Genomic DNA, 16,853 nt, shown 5'->3' on the forward strand with positions numbered 1-16,853 from the left:
TAGAATGACTCAGACCCAAGGCTCCCTCTTCCTTGAAATGTTAATGGAAATGTTGAGCCAAGAACCCATATTTTGTATCTAACAAAAATATATCAAACTTCTTTCTATAACAAACATTCTAACACCTTTCATGATAAAAGTCCTGGGGAGACAAGGTGTATGAGAGACATATCTCAACATTATAGAGGTAATTTGCAACAGGATCATAGATGACATCATTCTAAATGGAGAGAAACTCAAAACATTTCCACTAAAATCAGGAACAAGATTAAGATTGCCCACTCTTTCCAAAGGTATTCAAAATAGTGCTTCAAATCTTAGCTAGAGCAATAAGACAACTGAAGAAATCAAGGAGATACAATTAGGAAATGAAGCCGGGCATGGTGGTGCACGCCTTTAATCCCAGCACTCGGGCGGCAGAGGCAGGCGGATCACTGTGAGTTCGAGGCCAGCCTGGTCTACAAAGCGAGTCCAGGACAGCCAAGTTTACACAGAGAAACCCTGTCTTGAAAAACCAAACCAACCATTGAGATGTAACAAGAAAAAATTAATAAAAATAAATAAATAAATAAAACGGAGAAAAAAAAAGTAATTGAAATTCATCCTCAAAAAAAAAAAAAAAAAAAAAAGAAAAAAAGAAAAAAGAAAAACCAAAACAAAACAAATCAAAACAAACCAAAACAAAAAACAATTAGGAAGTGAATAAGATGAAGTATCCTTGTTTCAGATGATATTATTTTATAAATAAAAGACTGTAAAGAATCCACCAGGAAACTTCAATAGCTGATAAACACTTTCAGTAAAGTAGTAGGATGCAAAGTCAACATACAAAATCAGTAGCTTTCCTGTATACAAATGGCACACTGAGAAAGAAATCTGAGAAACCATGTCTTCTACAATAGCCTCAGAAATTAAGATATCTTTGAATTACTCTAACTATGTAAATGAAAAACATAGAAAAAATAATTGATGAAGACATCAGAAGATGAAAAGAAAACCTCTTTTGCTTCTTGATTGGCAGGATTAATATTGTAGAAATGGTCATCCTACCAAAAGAATGCTATAGATTCCATCAAGTCCCAGAAAAATCCCAACACAAATCTTCACAGACATCGAAAAACTAAACTTATACTTCATATGCAAACACAATAAACCTAAGATAGCTAAAACAATCCTGAACAATAAAAGAACTCCTGGAGGGGTCACCAACTCAGATTTCAAATTGTAATACAGAACAATGGTAATAGAAGAAGCACAGTTTAGGCATAAAAACAGATATATTATGATCAAGGAAATAGAACTGCAGACCCAGACCTAATCCCACACACAAATGAACACCTGATTTTTCACAAAGAAGCCAAAAATATATACTGGAGAAAAGGCAGCATCTTTAACAAATGGTGCTGGCCAAATTGTATGGCTGCCTGTAGAAGAATGAAAATAGATCCATCCTCATTACCCTACACAAAGCTCAAGTCCGAGGACCTCAGTGAAAGACCAGATACTCTGAATCACATAGAAGAGAAAGTGGAGAATAGGCTTGAATTCATTGGTACAGGAATGGACATTTTGTGCAGGACACAGAACAGGCACGTAGAACAACAAATAATAAATGGGAGCCTATGTCAAAATTGAATATTATAATTTTCTTAGTTTTTAGGGTTTAAATCCTATAATATTTGATTATGTCTTTTAATTCATACATGTTTAATCAAATGTTAGATTATAGAGATATTTCTGAGCTGGGTTGTAGCTTAGTGATAGAGTACTTGTTTAGTTAGTGCAAGACCGAGTTTGAAAACACACATGATATAAACTTAAATTTATATTAAAAACTGTTCTGCTTTCCAAGTGCAAAACCTTTCGTCATCTCCTAACATTTTCAGCTTCAGTGGACTTAAATTCAAAACGAGGCTAAGAAAATATATTTAAAAAAAAAAAAGGAGAGGCCAATAAAACCACCTGAAAGAGTTGTCCTGACAAAGAGGCGCCTTTGGCCCCACACACAGATGGTCATTACTGCGTCCTTACTTAAAGAAGAAAAATTGCAAATTATGGCTGACATACATATCTTAGTTCCTGTCATGTGGCCCTCCTCTGTAAGCCTAGCACTCATACACCCATCTTCTCAGCATATTGTACGGTCACCTACTCCCACCATTTTAGGTTACTGAATTTCAGAACTTCCTTTCACACACTAAAACCTCTATTGTTCACAAATTTCAGTGTGTATTATGTCCCACAAGTCCCATAACCTGTTGCTTTTTGCATCCACATTTTCTCCTTTCTCTCTCATTACATTGACTGGAGATACCTGCTTTTCTCAGTCAGCCTTTCACACATTCAGCAAATCTATGTTCTTTTACCACCAGAACATGGCTCCTCTAATGAAGATAGGGGTTTCCCGCATCCAATTTCTCTCTCTCTCTCTCTCTCTCTCTCTCTCTCACTTTTATTTAGACAAATGAGTTTCAACATCACTGATTTGTACCAAGGAGCTCCCATTTTTTAAAAAATGTATTTGTTTTTATTTACTGTGTCTGTGTGCTTTGTCTGAGGTACCTAAGCGTACCACCTAAGTGTGCCACTTAAGTGCCTGGTGCCCTGGAGGCCAGAAGGTGTCAGAGCTCCCACACTCTGAACCTTGGAGTCTCCCCATGTCCAAATGTTACCTGTCTTCACGAGAGAAAGCAGCACCGTGCTCTTACAGGCTTCTCCGGCGTGCTTCACTTTTCTCTCCATGTTTCTTGCTCTTTCCTCACTCCCCGTCACCTAGACACTCTGTTGAGGGTACCTATTATCTCTGTCTATTAAACACAGTGCTCCCTGTTTTTAGAGTCATGGTCTCTGTTCACACTCCCTCTTACTTTTAAGCACATTCTATTTTTATCTGCCTCCCTGTGAACGTGTGCTTTCCTCCTTTATTCTCAGTGATTCTCCATGCCTATTTTCTAGCTCTACAAATGGCTATTCTTTCTAGTTCTTTCTCAGTCCCAAATCTCTCAGTCCAGAGCTCATTCCATTAGCTAAGTTATCCCCTTCACGTGCAAAAACCTAGCCTGAAGGTTTTTTTTTTTCCTACCATGGTTGAAGTGGAAGCCTCTAGCTTCCCCTGAGTTAACCAGCCCCGATTTCTTCACTTTTACTTTTCATTGGTCATGCTGTATTCCCACTGCATCAAAAGTGGCACTTCAAAAATATGAGGAGTTTCATATCCTTGCTTTTCTTAAAATCCTTCATTTTCACTTAGAATAAGATCTGAAATTCAGTATGGTTTTGTCTACCAGCTCTTGCCAACCTCTTGCCCTGTCTGTTCCACTCCTCCTCTGCCCTCACCACACACTCACCCTCCTCCTCTGCCCTCACCACACACTCACCATCCTCCTCTGCCCTCACCACACACTCACCCTCCTCCTCTGCCCTCACCACACACTCACCCTCCTCCTCTGCCCTCACCACACACTCACCCTCCTCCTCTGCCCTCACCACACACTCACCCTCCTACTCTGCCCTCACCACACACTCACCATCCTCCTCTGCCCTCACCACACACTCACCCTCCTCCTCTGCCCTCACCACACACTCACCCCTCCTCCTCTGCCCTCACCACACACTCACCCCTCCTCCTCTGCCCTCACCACACACTCACCCTCCTCCTCTGCACTCACCACACACTCAGCCTCCTCCTCTGCCCTCACCACACACTCACCCTCCTCCTCTGCCCTCACCACACACTCACCATCCTCCTCTGCCCTCACCACACACTCACCCTCCTCCTCTGCCCTCACCACACACTCACCCTCCTCCTCTGCACTCACCACACACTCACCCTCCTCCTCTGCACTCACCACACACGCACCCTCCTCCTCTGCCCTCACCACACACTCACCACTCCTCCTCTGCACTCACCACACACGCACCCTCCTCCTCTGCACTCACCACACACTCACCCTCCTCCTCTGCCCTCACCACACCTCTCACCCTCCTCCTCTGCCCTCACCACACACTCACCCTCCTCCTCTGCACTCACCACACACTCACCCTCCTCCTCTGCCCTCACCACACACTCACCCTCCTCCTCTGCACTCACCACACACTCACCCTCCTCCTCTGCCCTCACCACACACTCACCCCTCCTCCTCTGCCCTCACCACACACTCACCCTCCTCCTCTGCCCTCACCACACACTCACTCTCCTCCTCTGCACTCACCACACACTCACCCTCCTCCTCTGCACTCACCACACACTCACCCTCCTCCTCTGCCCTCACCACACATTCACCCTCCTCCTCTGCACTCACCACACACTCACCCTCCTCCTCTGCCCTCACCACACACTCACCCCTCCTCCTCTGCCCTCACCACACACTCACCCTCCTCCTCTGCACTCACCACACACTCACCCTCCTCCTCTGCACTCACCACACACTCACTCTCCTGCAAGTCCCTGGACTATTGGCGTAGCATGTCTATTCTCATCTCTCTCCTTGTGACTCCTCCCTGTCTGTCAGGGCAGAACACAGAATGTCATGATTCATGGCTGCATGTACTGCCCTTTCAACCTGAAGTGGACTTTGGGCAAGTCCTCATTTTATTTTCATCAGGTCACCTGCTGCTACCTATTACTATTTAAATTCTTTACTCTTTACAGTAAAATAAATTTTATGAGACAGGAACTTGGTTTTTCCAATAATAATCCCTGGTACCTAGAATAACATCTACAGAAAATATGCAGAATGAAGAAGTACAGCAATATATACATTCTACCTAAAATTTAGGGGCTTTATATGATTACCCCAAAATGGCAGCAAAGATTAATAAATGGGCTTTTCAAATAAGCTTCTCCCAGTTTTAGAGAAATAAGCAAAAAGTGAGTCTTCACCCAGAAGACTGAAATGCATGAAGGGCCCCCTCATTCCCTGACTAATGTCTAAGAGTAACAGACAGGTTAGGTTTCCTATGTGAAAAATTCTAAGCAACAGTAGGGATCTAAGAATGAAAAGAAATCTGATATTTTCTCTACAAGAGCAGTTTTTGTTCATTTGTCTCTCATTTTCCTTCACATGCCTGAAGACTTCACCTAAATTCTCAATTGCTGTAAAAATAAACCTGTCCACATGAATGCCAAAATAACTGGACTCTAAGACTGCATCTGGGAATGGTACTCTAAGGACGAGATTAGACAGTCCATCCTTGTCACATCTTTATTAGTTACCCACATATATGAGGCACTTTTACTTTTAATATGGTTTTATATAGTCAGAAAAACACTATACTTTTTACACTGAAAGTCAGAATGTTGTGCCCCAGATATTGATAGGAAGCAGAAAGTTAATGATGCATCTTTTTTCTCATCTTTATTTAAATGCAGGGTCCTTATGAGAACTGTGTGGTGGGCAGTACTTACACGAAATGCCAAATTATGGACAAATCCATATTTACAGGAGACACTCAAAAATAATTATAGTCACCAAAAAGCAGTGTCAGTGATCAAGCAGCAGTTTTTTTTTCTCCACAATTCAAATTTAGGTCATTTTAAATCTTGATTAAGACATTTGATAGTTCTCAGATATGATTGTTTAACCAGTGAGTATAGAAATAAAAGTAGTTTCTTTTTATTAAAAAAGACTCTTTTTAGTCACAGAAAGAAATAGTGATATTCAAGTTTTCATAAAGTATAATACACCTATGAATTAGCATCTCTTAACTTGTTACCTTCCATCTAGATTCTCTTGGTTCATCAGACTTTTCACAATACAAAAGAGTGTCTTGGCCTTTAAATAATTATGTTTAAAGATTTAGTAAACATGGCTTTAAGTAGCAACTATGAGAAAATGAAAAGAAAATCAATATAATTGAAGACACTGCTACTGTGAGATATTGGAGAACATTGTGTGTGATAAATACGTGTGTATACAGGTGAGTATGAGTGCAAGCAGGTGTGTGTGCATGGTGTGTTCACGTGTTTGTGTGTGTACATATGTGTATGTGTGTGGTGTATGTGTGCAATGTGAGCTTGCCTGTATGGAAACCACACCTTTACTCCATCATAGCCATGTCATTCCCTACAAGGAATCCTCACTAGGTATTATTTGAATATGCAGGAGTCTTGAACAAATGTCACAGTTTTATGGGGTCTGTTGGGGCAGCTGACCTACATTGTCGCTGTGCTGCAGAGCCTGGCCAGGCACCTCAAAGTCTGTTTTCTGTTCTTTCCACATCAGTTTCTTTATGCTATTCTTAGTTCTATGAGCCAGCAAATGTTCATTATTATTTAACATGGCCACAAAAAACTTGACAGGCACAACTACACATCCATACTAAATACTAAACTCACAGCCATTGGTAGGCAATTTTTTTGTTTATCATAATATGGTATTTGTTATTATTTTGAAAAAGCAAATAAACCTTACAAAACAAATCTCTTTTCATATTAAAATGATCCCATTCCTGTATTTACACATTTACATGTGTCTTTTTACCGAGGAATTGAAGTCCATTCATATTGAGAGATATTAATAACCAATGATTGTTAATTCCTATTATTTTTATGTTGATGAGGAGAGAGAAAGAGAGAGAGGGAGAGAGAGAGAGAGAGAGAGAGAGAGAGAGAGAGAGAGAGAGAGAGGAGAAAGAGAGGGCATTCTTTTCTTTTGGTTTTGCTGGTGTGGGGTTATTTATTTCCTCTCAACATAAGTGGACTTAATTCCTCAATAAAACGACACAGGCTAACAGAATAGATGTGAAAACAGGACCCATCATTCTGCTGCATGCAAGAAATACACCTTAGCAACAAAGATAGACATTTCCTCAGAATAAAGGGCTGGAAAAAGGCTTTCTAAACAAATGGTTCCAGAAACAAGCCGGAGTAGCCATTCTAATATTCAATAAAATATACTTGCAACCAAAATTAATCAAAGAGATAGGAAGGACACTTCATACTTATAACAGGAAAAGTCCACCAAGAGGATATCTCTGTCCTGAATATCTATTCATCAAATGCAAGGGCATCCACATTCTTAAAAGCAACATTACTAAAGCTTAAACCACACATAGGATTATACACGTTAGTAGCTGGAGACTTCAACACCCCACTTGTGGGTGAATGAATGAAACTGTAGCTGATCATGATGTAAAACCCTAAATGAAGCTCTGGGTTTCCACAGAGGCCATTCTAGTTGTACAGAGGTTCGCTGAGAAGTACGGAGTTGGGGTAAATACCTGGTTTTGACTTTTTAGTTCTAGGTCTTCCCCATATACCATCACCCAGGAAACTGAGTGCTGCTATTTTCTGGGTGAAGAAATAGAGGCTTCTGGGAAGAAATTCCTTCCCAACTAAGTAGCAGAGTTAGGATCAAACCCAGGTCCACAACATAAGCCCTCAGTCTCTAAAATACCCTTGGGATAAGATTGCAAAGTAAAATGTTTCAAATTTACATCCACTCCATTTTAGATATGGTCAGCATGATTTAATTGACCAAGTTCCCCTTTTATAACTTTGGTCACATATTGGCTTTCTAAATAATTTTCATTCTGTTTTACAGAGTTTTTAAATGTCAAGAACTAGTTTGTATTGTTCATTTTACAATGTTATTCATGTATATGTTTGTATATTATTTCAATCTAAAATTACAGTTTATTATCCTGTCTATATTTTACTTCTTAATCCAAAATAAAAAGCAAAGCAGAATTAAATTACAAACAGTACAAGCTTCTGTCTCTGTGGGAAAGGATTGCTTTTGTACTTTTACCTTTTACTATAGAAAACTAAGCACCACAGAGGGAACTATTTGCAATAAAAATATTCCTGTTCTTCTAAATCTATTTTTTGCTTCTTTTCTCATAACTTGACACATCTTTGCAAATGCAGCCAACCCTGACTCTTTGTTCTCTTTCTGTTGTGTAACATCTTTGAAAAGTCAGTTTGGATGGGGCTATCCATTACAGGGAAAAGAGAAACCTGACTTACACCACATGCTTTAGGGTTGTTTTTAGATAGCTTCTTACTTTCTTAGTGTTTCTGACAATTTACAAACATATTCCTGCACTGTTGTGATCATATCTCAAATGTCAAACAACTCAGGTCATTGCGTACCACAGAACAGACCAGCAAGGCTGTAGGTGATAGTAACAAACAAACAAAAAAGGTCTGTTTTATAGACCTTAAGTGATTATATAAGAGGTTTTGAATATGTAAAGAGTAGGAGACAATGAACAGTTTCTTTTCTATTTAAGTACAGAGGAATTACATTAAATGCTTGGTACAATATGTTGTTTTTATTTATTGCTAGTTGATTGGTGTAATTAGTAGGACAGACAAACTATCTTAAGGTTTTTCCCCAACCCTCTCTAGGATCCCAGTGAATCACATAACATATGTTCTTCAAGATTTTATTTTGCTGACACTTACATTTCAACAGTGCTGTGTGTAAGTCGGGACACCTGTCACTCTCTGATCCTTCTTCTTCCTATGTTCCCAACTCACCCTGACTGCCCACACACTTCTGTTTTCCCTTCCCTGTGATAATGCTATCCTGATTGCTTATCCATGTTTGGACAATTCCTTTCTTTATCTCCCCAAGAAGGGAACTCTTCTGTGCATAGCATTGCAAGAGTATTTGACTTCTATGAAACATTATTTCTACTGGTATCCAATATTTCTTTTTTCTTTTTTTCTTGTAATCAGGCTGCCAAATCCTCAGAAGCAGAGACTGACCTTTTTCTAAAGATCTAAGGTATGTAATGTAACAGAGAATTAGTTGCTTCGTTCACTCACCATGCTTTATGCTTTCACTAGTTGTCTTAAACTTTTCTTTCTTTTTTTTTTTATATATCTGGCAAAATATTTTAAGATGAGGTTGACCTAAAGTTACTATCTTTAGAAGCCAAAGAAAGATGATTCTAGGGTAAATAGAAATTTAAGCTTTCTTCCAGCATAAATGTGTCCAGTGTGATATTTGGGATCTATTTATTAAATTCTTATGGTCTCTTTTTAAAATTCAGAATTTAAGTTTAACTCAGCTTTAGCAGGGGGTTATGGAGCCTTAAGTTGCTACCTCCTGTCCCCAGGTGGGACTTTCAGTGGAGAGAAGGAAACACCAATTCACTTATAAAACTTTTGTGCCAAAATCTGTCTCATCTACAAGAAGTGTAGGGATAAAGATGGAACAGAGATTGAGGGAATGGTAAAATAATGAGTGGCCTAACTTGAGACTCACCCCTTGGGAGAGAGCCAATTGTTGTCACTATTAATGACACTCTGCTATGCTTGTAGACTAACATAATTGTCTTCTGAGAGGCTTGATTCAACAGCTGATGGAAACAGAATCAGAGGCCCACAAACAAACAATAGGCCAAGCTCTGGGAGTTCTGTGGAAGAGCAGGAGGAAAGATGGAGGGAGCTGAAGGGGTCACGGACACCACAAGAGGACCTACAGGGTCAACTATCCTGGTCCCATGAGGGCTCACAGAGACTAAACCACCAACCAAAGTGAACCATGGGCTGGACCAAGACCCCCTACAATTATGTATGATGTGCAGCCTGGTAAACATGTGGATCCCCTAACAATGGTAATAGGGGCTGCCTTTAACTCTGTTACCTGTCTTTGGATTCCTCTCCCCTAGCTGGACTGCCTTGTCAGGTCTCAATGGGAGAGGATACATTTAGTCCTGCTGCCACTTGAGATGCCAGAGTATGTTGTTACCCTTTGGAGCCCCGCCTCCCCTTCTAGAGAAGGAGAAGGGATGAGGGTTGGAGACATGAGGGTGGGACTGGGTGGAGAGGAGGGAGGGATCTGGAATCAGGATATAAAGTGAGCAGATAAATAAAGAAAAAACACAAAGAAAAAATTAACTCAACCTTTAGTTTGTCTGCTAATCTAATATTGGTCTGATCTAAAACCAACAACAGTTGCCAAAAATCTTGTACTTATTTTCCCAAATTTCAAAACCTCCACATTTATTATTAGTTTAAATATTTGTGGTAATACATGAAATTCTGTGCATTGTTGAATAGTCAGTGCCAAGTAGACTGAATGTGCAATGCTAAAGGCACCAGATATGTCTTCACTGAATGCCGGTGATTGGCTGACATTACCAGTTTCTAGTGGCCACCCTCCAGTGGTAGGGAGAGCACACTTGAGTGATACCCCTTCCTGAGAAGTCACCTGGGGATCTTCCTGGAGTTAAGCCATGTGATTAACCAATTTTCTAGACTTGACTCAGATCTTCTGAGCCAAGATTTAGAATTTCATGTTTAGTTTATATTGTTAAAAAATGAAGTAGGTTATATTTGAAGTAAACATTGAGCATTTCCTAATTTCAAAACATTTTATAAACATCGTAATTCATAACCTCATGTAAAATATCATGTTCATGATTTGCTTTGATTAGCATATTAAAATATTTAACAAACTTTTGCATATGGAATATGCTGGATGTATAAGTCTCTCGCAAGTAAATGTCAAGCTGACTGCTCAAGTTTGTGAGTTATTTAGGTAACTTTCAGGCTGCCTCTAACTTTGAGCTTCTCTGAGGTATTGTATTTGGTTTGCTTTAGTCATTTCCTAATCATTTAACAGAGAATAAAGTCACAAGAGTTTTAGTTTTCCTTATGATGGCAGTGTGCATATGTAAAGGTTGATAGTTAAAGTTTTTATGGGAATATTTTGACACGAAAACTCACTAACTCAATGTTTTCTTTTTCTGTCCATGTCTGCAGTCTCTTTATCATGTTTGTCATTATATAATATGCTCTTAGTAAAATATGTTAGACCTAAAATGAATAGTTTATCTCATGTTTTAAAGAAAAGTAATTTTAGCACATATCATAAACTTATGTTTTAAAATTGTATCATATTTCTCTCTCTCTCTCTCTCTCTCTCTCTCTCTCTCTCTCTCTCTCTCTCTCTCTCTCTCTCTCTCTCTCTCTCTCTCTCTCTCTCTCTCTCTCTCTGTGATATAAAAATATGAATGAGGAATCCCATAGTTTCACTTTATAGACCAGAAGAACTCACTCTGTAGGCCAAGTTGGTGACCAAGATGGAAGTTCTTGCTGTGTTACCTGCCAGATCTGGATAGCTGGCAGCTGTACACCAAATATCATGGCAGAAGGCTGTACTCTGTCAGCTACCTGGGTAGAAAGCTGTGGTGTATTACCCGGATGGAAGTCTATTTTGTGAGTGGCTGTGATACATTATGTGACAGTCTCCTGCACTGAAGGAAGGCTAACTAGCTCCATGCTGAGTCTTGGCATTGGGACCTTGGCATTGACAGTGTGTCTTCCAGTTTGTCAGAACCCACCTTTGGCAGCTCTTCAATTTGATTGGCATCCAGATAGAGCTCTTCTAGTGTGCGCTCGAAGTTGAAGACCTCCTTGGGCACCTGCTGCAGGCTGCAGTGGGAGTAATCCAACACTGAGATGATCTCTTCCTCACCGCGGAAGCAGCGGCATGGCACCAGGCGGCCGATGAGCTTCCGTTTGGTGGTCATCTCCAGGCACTGCACTGGGAGAGAAGACATATAGGTGTTTAGCACTGACACCCAAGGAAGGCTGCATCTTCAGATGAAGGGGTTGACTATGATTCTTCTGTGCATACAGTCTCTACTGGACATGGGAGCATCGCACCCTTGAGCCCTTTAACTGCCCTGAGATGTGGAGTCAGATACAGGACAACTTCCACAGAACCATTAGAAAGAGTATTAATTTCTCCAAAACCAGTCACATTTCACCTCAGAGTTTATGCTGTCCTTTTGACCCACAGATGGACCCCATGAATGACTTTATTGGGGCACACCAATGTTTCACACTCTCATTAAACACTGTCTTTATGGGTTCTATGCTCTTAGAGCCATAAAGTCTTGATTCAGATGGAAGAAAACTATTTATAAAAAACCTGACTTCCCTCTTTTTTTTTTTTTTTTGATTTCTCTAAGTCAAAATGAACAAAGGCCTTGCAGTCTTATACCATGATATCATCAACATTAAATTTAGTTTTACAGCATTTCATGTCATTTTCTCCTATGATAAGCTTGAGGGCCACGGCAATGTTTTATTCCTCCTGATATCTGTCCTAGTACTGGACAGTGGTAAGTATTTACCGGCCGTAGAGTGACAGGTGAATGTGTGGGTGAGTAAATGAATGCTTGGGAGCTATGGCCTGACTGCCGTCAGCTACTGTTAGCTGGGAGTTATGGCCTGACTGCCATCAGCTACTGTTAGTTGGCTTTCGAAGTTTCTCATTTTAATTAATGGTCACTCTTCCTGTGAGTATGGCCTGCGAACAATGAAGACACTCTTTCCTAACTGTGTGTTCTTTCTCCACATTTTTGAAGGAGATCTTGACTAATATATTTTTAAATATAAAATATTTATCTTAGTATACCTTAATATATTAGATACATGAGATATCTTATTTTTTAATATAATTCATGTCAGTTTGATATTGTGTGTATTCTTGTGTGTGTGTATGTATTTGTGGTGTGTGTGTGTGTATTCATGTGTGTATGTATATCCATGTGTGTATGTGTATTCGTGTGTGTGTGTGTGTGTGTGTGTGTGATTAAATCATCCAGTGTGATTCTTAGGAGTCATTCTTCACCTTTTTTTTTTTTTTTTTTTGAGGTGGGGTCTCTTGTTGGCCTGGAACTTGCTAAGTAGGCCAGGCCATGTGGCCAGCAAGCCACAGGGATCCTCTTGTCTGCCACCCTAGTGCTGAGATTAGAAACACCAGCAAACCTGGCTTTTTCCTTCCATTAGCTCCAAGAATTGAACTCATGAACTCATATTTGTGTGACAAGCACTTTGCCAGTTGATGCTGATCTATTTCCTCAGCCTGTTAATTGGTGGTTTGTAGTAGGTTACTGTTGAGGGGATGAAGAGATGGCTCAGCAGTTAAGAGTGCTTGCTCCTCTTGCAGTGGACCGGTGTTTTGTTTTGAGGACCAACTTTAGGTGGCTCTGCAGGCATCCCCCCTCACCCATTGCACACGCATGCATACACACACATCTTTAAAAAATGTATTGTTTAAGTAAAATGTAATTAATGATGTTTATTAAAAAGCTATATAGCATTTTATTAATTGCATAGTTTGACTCGGATTTGGAAGCAACCAGGTACATTTTACTTAAAAACAGCTGGGTTTTCATCCAAGGCTATCCTTATGCCTCTTTTAACTTCTTAACTTAGTGCAAGGATATTCTGGCGACACGTTAGTGAATAAGCAGTTACTTTTTTTTTTTTAAACATGGAAGTCAGTAGAGAGCTGCCTAAACACCTTAATAAGGTGACTTTCTGCTCCACTGCCTTTGATTTATTCCTTCAACTCTGACACTTCCCACCTCTAGAGAATGAATCAAAACACCTGGTAACTAGAATTTTACCAAATATTATTAAAATCTGGAATGTAGCACATACAAAGCATCTTACAAGTGAGAGGCATCCCGTTGTCTTCTGGAGACTATCTGTGGAGTGCTTCGCAGTTATGAAGGTAAATGATGATAGGCCACAGCTAGCAGGAAGTGTAAGAATTCCTGGTGGGAAAGATAATATTGTGTGTTCTGTTTTGTGTTTAGTTAAAATAGTTGTTTCGTTTTTACAAGGATTTGTTTATCTGTGTGTGCATCTGTGTGATGCACACACGTATGCACGTGCCTCATACACAGAAGCTGAAAGAGAGTGTCTGGTGCTCTCCTCTATTGCTCTTTGTCTTGTACCTTTGAGGTGGAGTCTCTCCTGGGATCTGGGGCTTGCATTTTCTCCTCTAGGTTAGAAGCCACCAAGTTCCAACAATCTTCCTGTCCCTGCTCCACTTAAAGACGGGGTAACAGATAGGCATGGAGCATCTGGCTTGGTAAATGAACCTTCCTGATCCAACCTTCATGATCGGGCAACGAGGGCTCTTACTGACAGCTTCTTCTGCATGGGTGTGACTTTTGCCTGTTTTTTTTTTTTTTTTTTTTCACCCTCCACTGACTCAGTTTCCTGACTGTCTTCTCTGGATGTGGCCCACAGGTTTAATCCCACCCCTGCATCTGCACTCTGAGAACACTGTCTTCTTGTTCTCCTCTGGAGCTTTTGCTTCTGTAAATCCATGCAGAGCTTCTTTTCGCTATCATTCTGTGATATCCACATTTCCTTTTTGTGTTATAGCTTATATTTTTCTGGGTTCCATGTTGCCCTCTGAGATTTTATTCATTCAGTTTGGCAGAAGATAACTTCCATTTGTTTTCTGAGAAAGGAAGTATAGTAGATACTTGTGGGTTTTTTGTTTTTGTTTTGTTTGTTCATTTGTTTGTTTGTTTTTTGACTTTTCTTATAGTCTGAAGATGGCATGTTTTACCTACAAAAGATTGAAATTTCATCTGGATATATATTTCTAGGTCAAAAATACTTTTTCGCCATGAATTTGGAGGCACATATTTGGTAGCCCACTTCCATTCCTATTTAAAGTCCCATTTCACGCTCAACTTCTCCAGCAGAAAGTTTAACATTTTTTATCTCCAGTTTTAAAAATTCGTGACAAATGCGCCCTGTGTTTTCTTAAACTGTGCTTGATTTTGATTCCCACCCCAGCCCCTCATCTTGCAATTCTGCTGAAGGTTGTTACTTAATGGATACTTTCTTCCCCTTCATTAAAAAGTTTTTTTCTCCTGCAATTCCTCACTAAGTGGATGAGGGAACTATATCTTAGATATAGCCTACCAGTAAATCGCTTATTTTCTAGTAATTTCTATGTCACAGTTCTTTGATTCTTTTTTTCCAGGAAGTTTTCTCAAGTTTATTTTCTAAACCCAGGTAGTGGCTTGCCTTAAATCCAATGGTGCATTTTATACCTTATGAGAGTTGTGTGCTGCATCCTGAGTGTTCTGCTTTTACAGCTCCTGTTTGTGTGTCAGAGGGCCATGCCAACTTCATCTCTCTCAGAGGATGTTAATTATAGATTCACCTCCCCCGCACCCTGTTCCTCATGTAGCTCCTGAGTTCTGCTTTGCTTGGTTCCTTTGGTCCTCAGCTCTCAGAATAGAGGCTTTCCTGAAATAAACATCTGGTCATCTATGGCTTTCCTGAAACATCTGGTCATCTATGGCTGTCCTGAAATATCTGGTCATCTATGGCTGTCCTCCAATACTGAACGATGCTCTGAAAGGGTAATTGAAGCTTTGTGTCCACGGCAGGTTTCATTTCAGAAATAACTGTTACTGAGCCAAGAAAATTCTAAAGCCAAAATTTCTGGTCATCTACCTGCTCTGGAAAAATGCTTCTTTGCAGAGGCAATTTTCCTATTTTTGCCCACCAACTCTCTCTCTCTCTCTGTCTGGTTTGTGGTCATATGTATGAGTGTTTGTCTGTATCTGTATGCATGTTCACATGAATATAGAGTCCATAGGCTAGCCTCTGGTATTGCCCCTCAGAACTCATTTGCCTTGTCTTACACTTTGATACTAGGTCTATTAGTGACCTGGAGTTTGCTAATTCAGCTATCTTGGCAGGCCTAGGAGAATCTTCCTGTCTTTTCACCCTAACTCTGAGACCACAAGCACGCCTTGCTATACCTGCTATTTTCATGTGGCTTTTGCATAGTTCGATTCAGATATGGCAGCAACCAGGTGCAATTTACTTAAAAGCTACTGAGTTCCCATCCAAGGCTGTCCTTACGCCTCCTTTAACTTCTTAAATTAGTGCAAGGATATTTTGGGGACAAATTAGTAAATAAGCAGTTACATATTTTTTTTAAACGTGGAAATCTTTAAAAAGCTAACCAAAAACCTTAACAAGATGATTTTTCTTCTCTATCACTTTCTATTAGACTTTCTTTCCAATTAATGCTTGGCTGTGGGTCTCTGCATCTTTTCCCCGTCTGCTGCCAGAGGTGTCTTCTCTGATGATGGCTGTACACGCCACTGATGTATGAATATAGCAGAATATAATTAGGAATCATTTTTATTGATTTCTTTTTAGACCAGAACTGTTTGGTTTTATTGTAAATCTCTTGGCTATCTACTCTCTCGCTCTTGATTACAAAAGCAGTGTTGTGTGTGGGTTCCTCATCATGGAGTGGGCCTTAGGTCAAATCAGACATTGGTTACCACCATTGCCCTAGCATATTATGAAGGCAGGATAGATTATAAGTTAAAAGATTGTGGCTGGATTGATGTCCACATTTCTCTTTTGTATTCTGCAGAGTACCTTCCCACCCTAAGGAGACTAGAACGTAAGGCTGAGGGCTCCATTTAGGCACCAGCTCAACTTCTTCAATGAGTTGTGTGGCTGTTGTCCTCTGCGGTGGGGCCCTGCTGTCAGTTTGTGGAGCACTTAAAGTCACACCAACCCACCCACAAAAACTTCAACTTAAAATTTGCCCTGCCTACAAGATGTGTAGGGATAAAGATAGAGCAGAGATTGAGGGAATGTCCAACCAATGCCTGGCCAACCTGAGACCCACCCCATGGGAGACAGCCAACCTCTGAGAATATTGATACTCTGCTATGCTTGCAGACAGAAGCTTAGCATAGCTGTCTGCTGAGAGGCTACACGTAGCAGTGGATCTAAACAGCTGAAAAGACTCATAGCCAAACGTTGGGCAAAGCACAGGGAGTCTTGTGGAAAAGTGAGGGCATGGATAGAAGGACCTGGAAGTGATAGAAACTCTACAAGAAGATCAACAGAGCCAACTACCCAGGGCTCAGAGGGGCTTGTTTAGACTGAAGCACCAACCAAGGACTGGTTACTGACTGGATCTAGGCCCCCCACACAGATGAAGCAGATGGGCAGCTCAGGTATTATGTAGGTCGCCGGTATGGGAAGTGGAAGTGGGGGCTATCTCTGACATGGACTCTGTTGCCTGCTTTTTGAT

General features: G+C 40.4%; 1 protein-coding gene across 2 annotated transcripts in view; it reads right to left on the reverse strand.

Annotated features, from left to right (window-relative positions):
* The window catches only part of Lrrc7 (leucine rich repeat containing 7), a 471,125-nt gene that overhangs the window by 251,184 nt on the left and 203,088 nt on the right, over positions 1-16,853 (reverse strand). For both annotated transcript variants that reach the window (XM_051165943.1, XM_051165942.1), the window contains exon 3: positions 11,302-11,504. In XM_051165943.1, the coding sequence (XP_051021900.1) occupies positions 11,302-11,504 (203 nt within the window). The remainder of the gene's footprint in view (positions 1-11,301; positions 11,505-16,853) is intronic.

This window comes from Acomys russatus, chromosome 23, assembly GCF_903995435.1.
Source record: "Acomys russatus chromosome 23, mAcoRus1.1, whole genome shotgun sequence".
NCBI classification, from domain to species: Eukaryota; Metazoa; Chordata; class Mammalia; order Rodentia; family Muridae; genus Acomys; species Acomys russatus.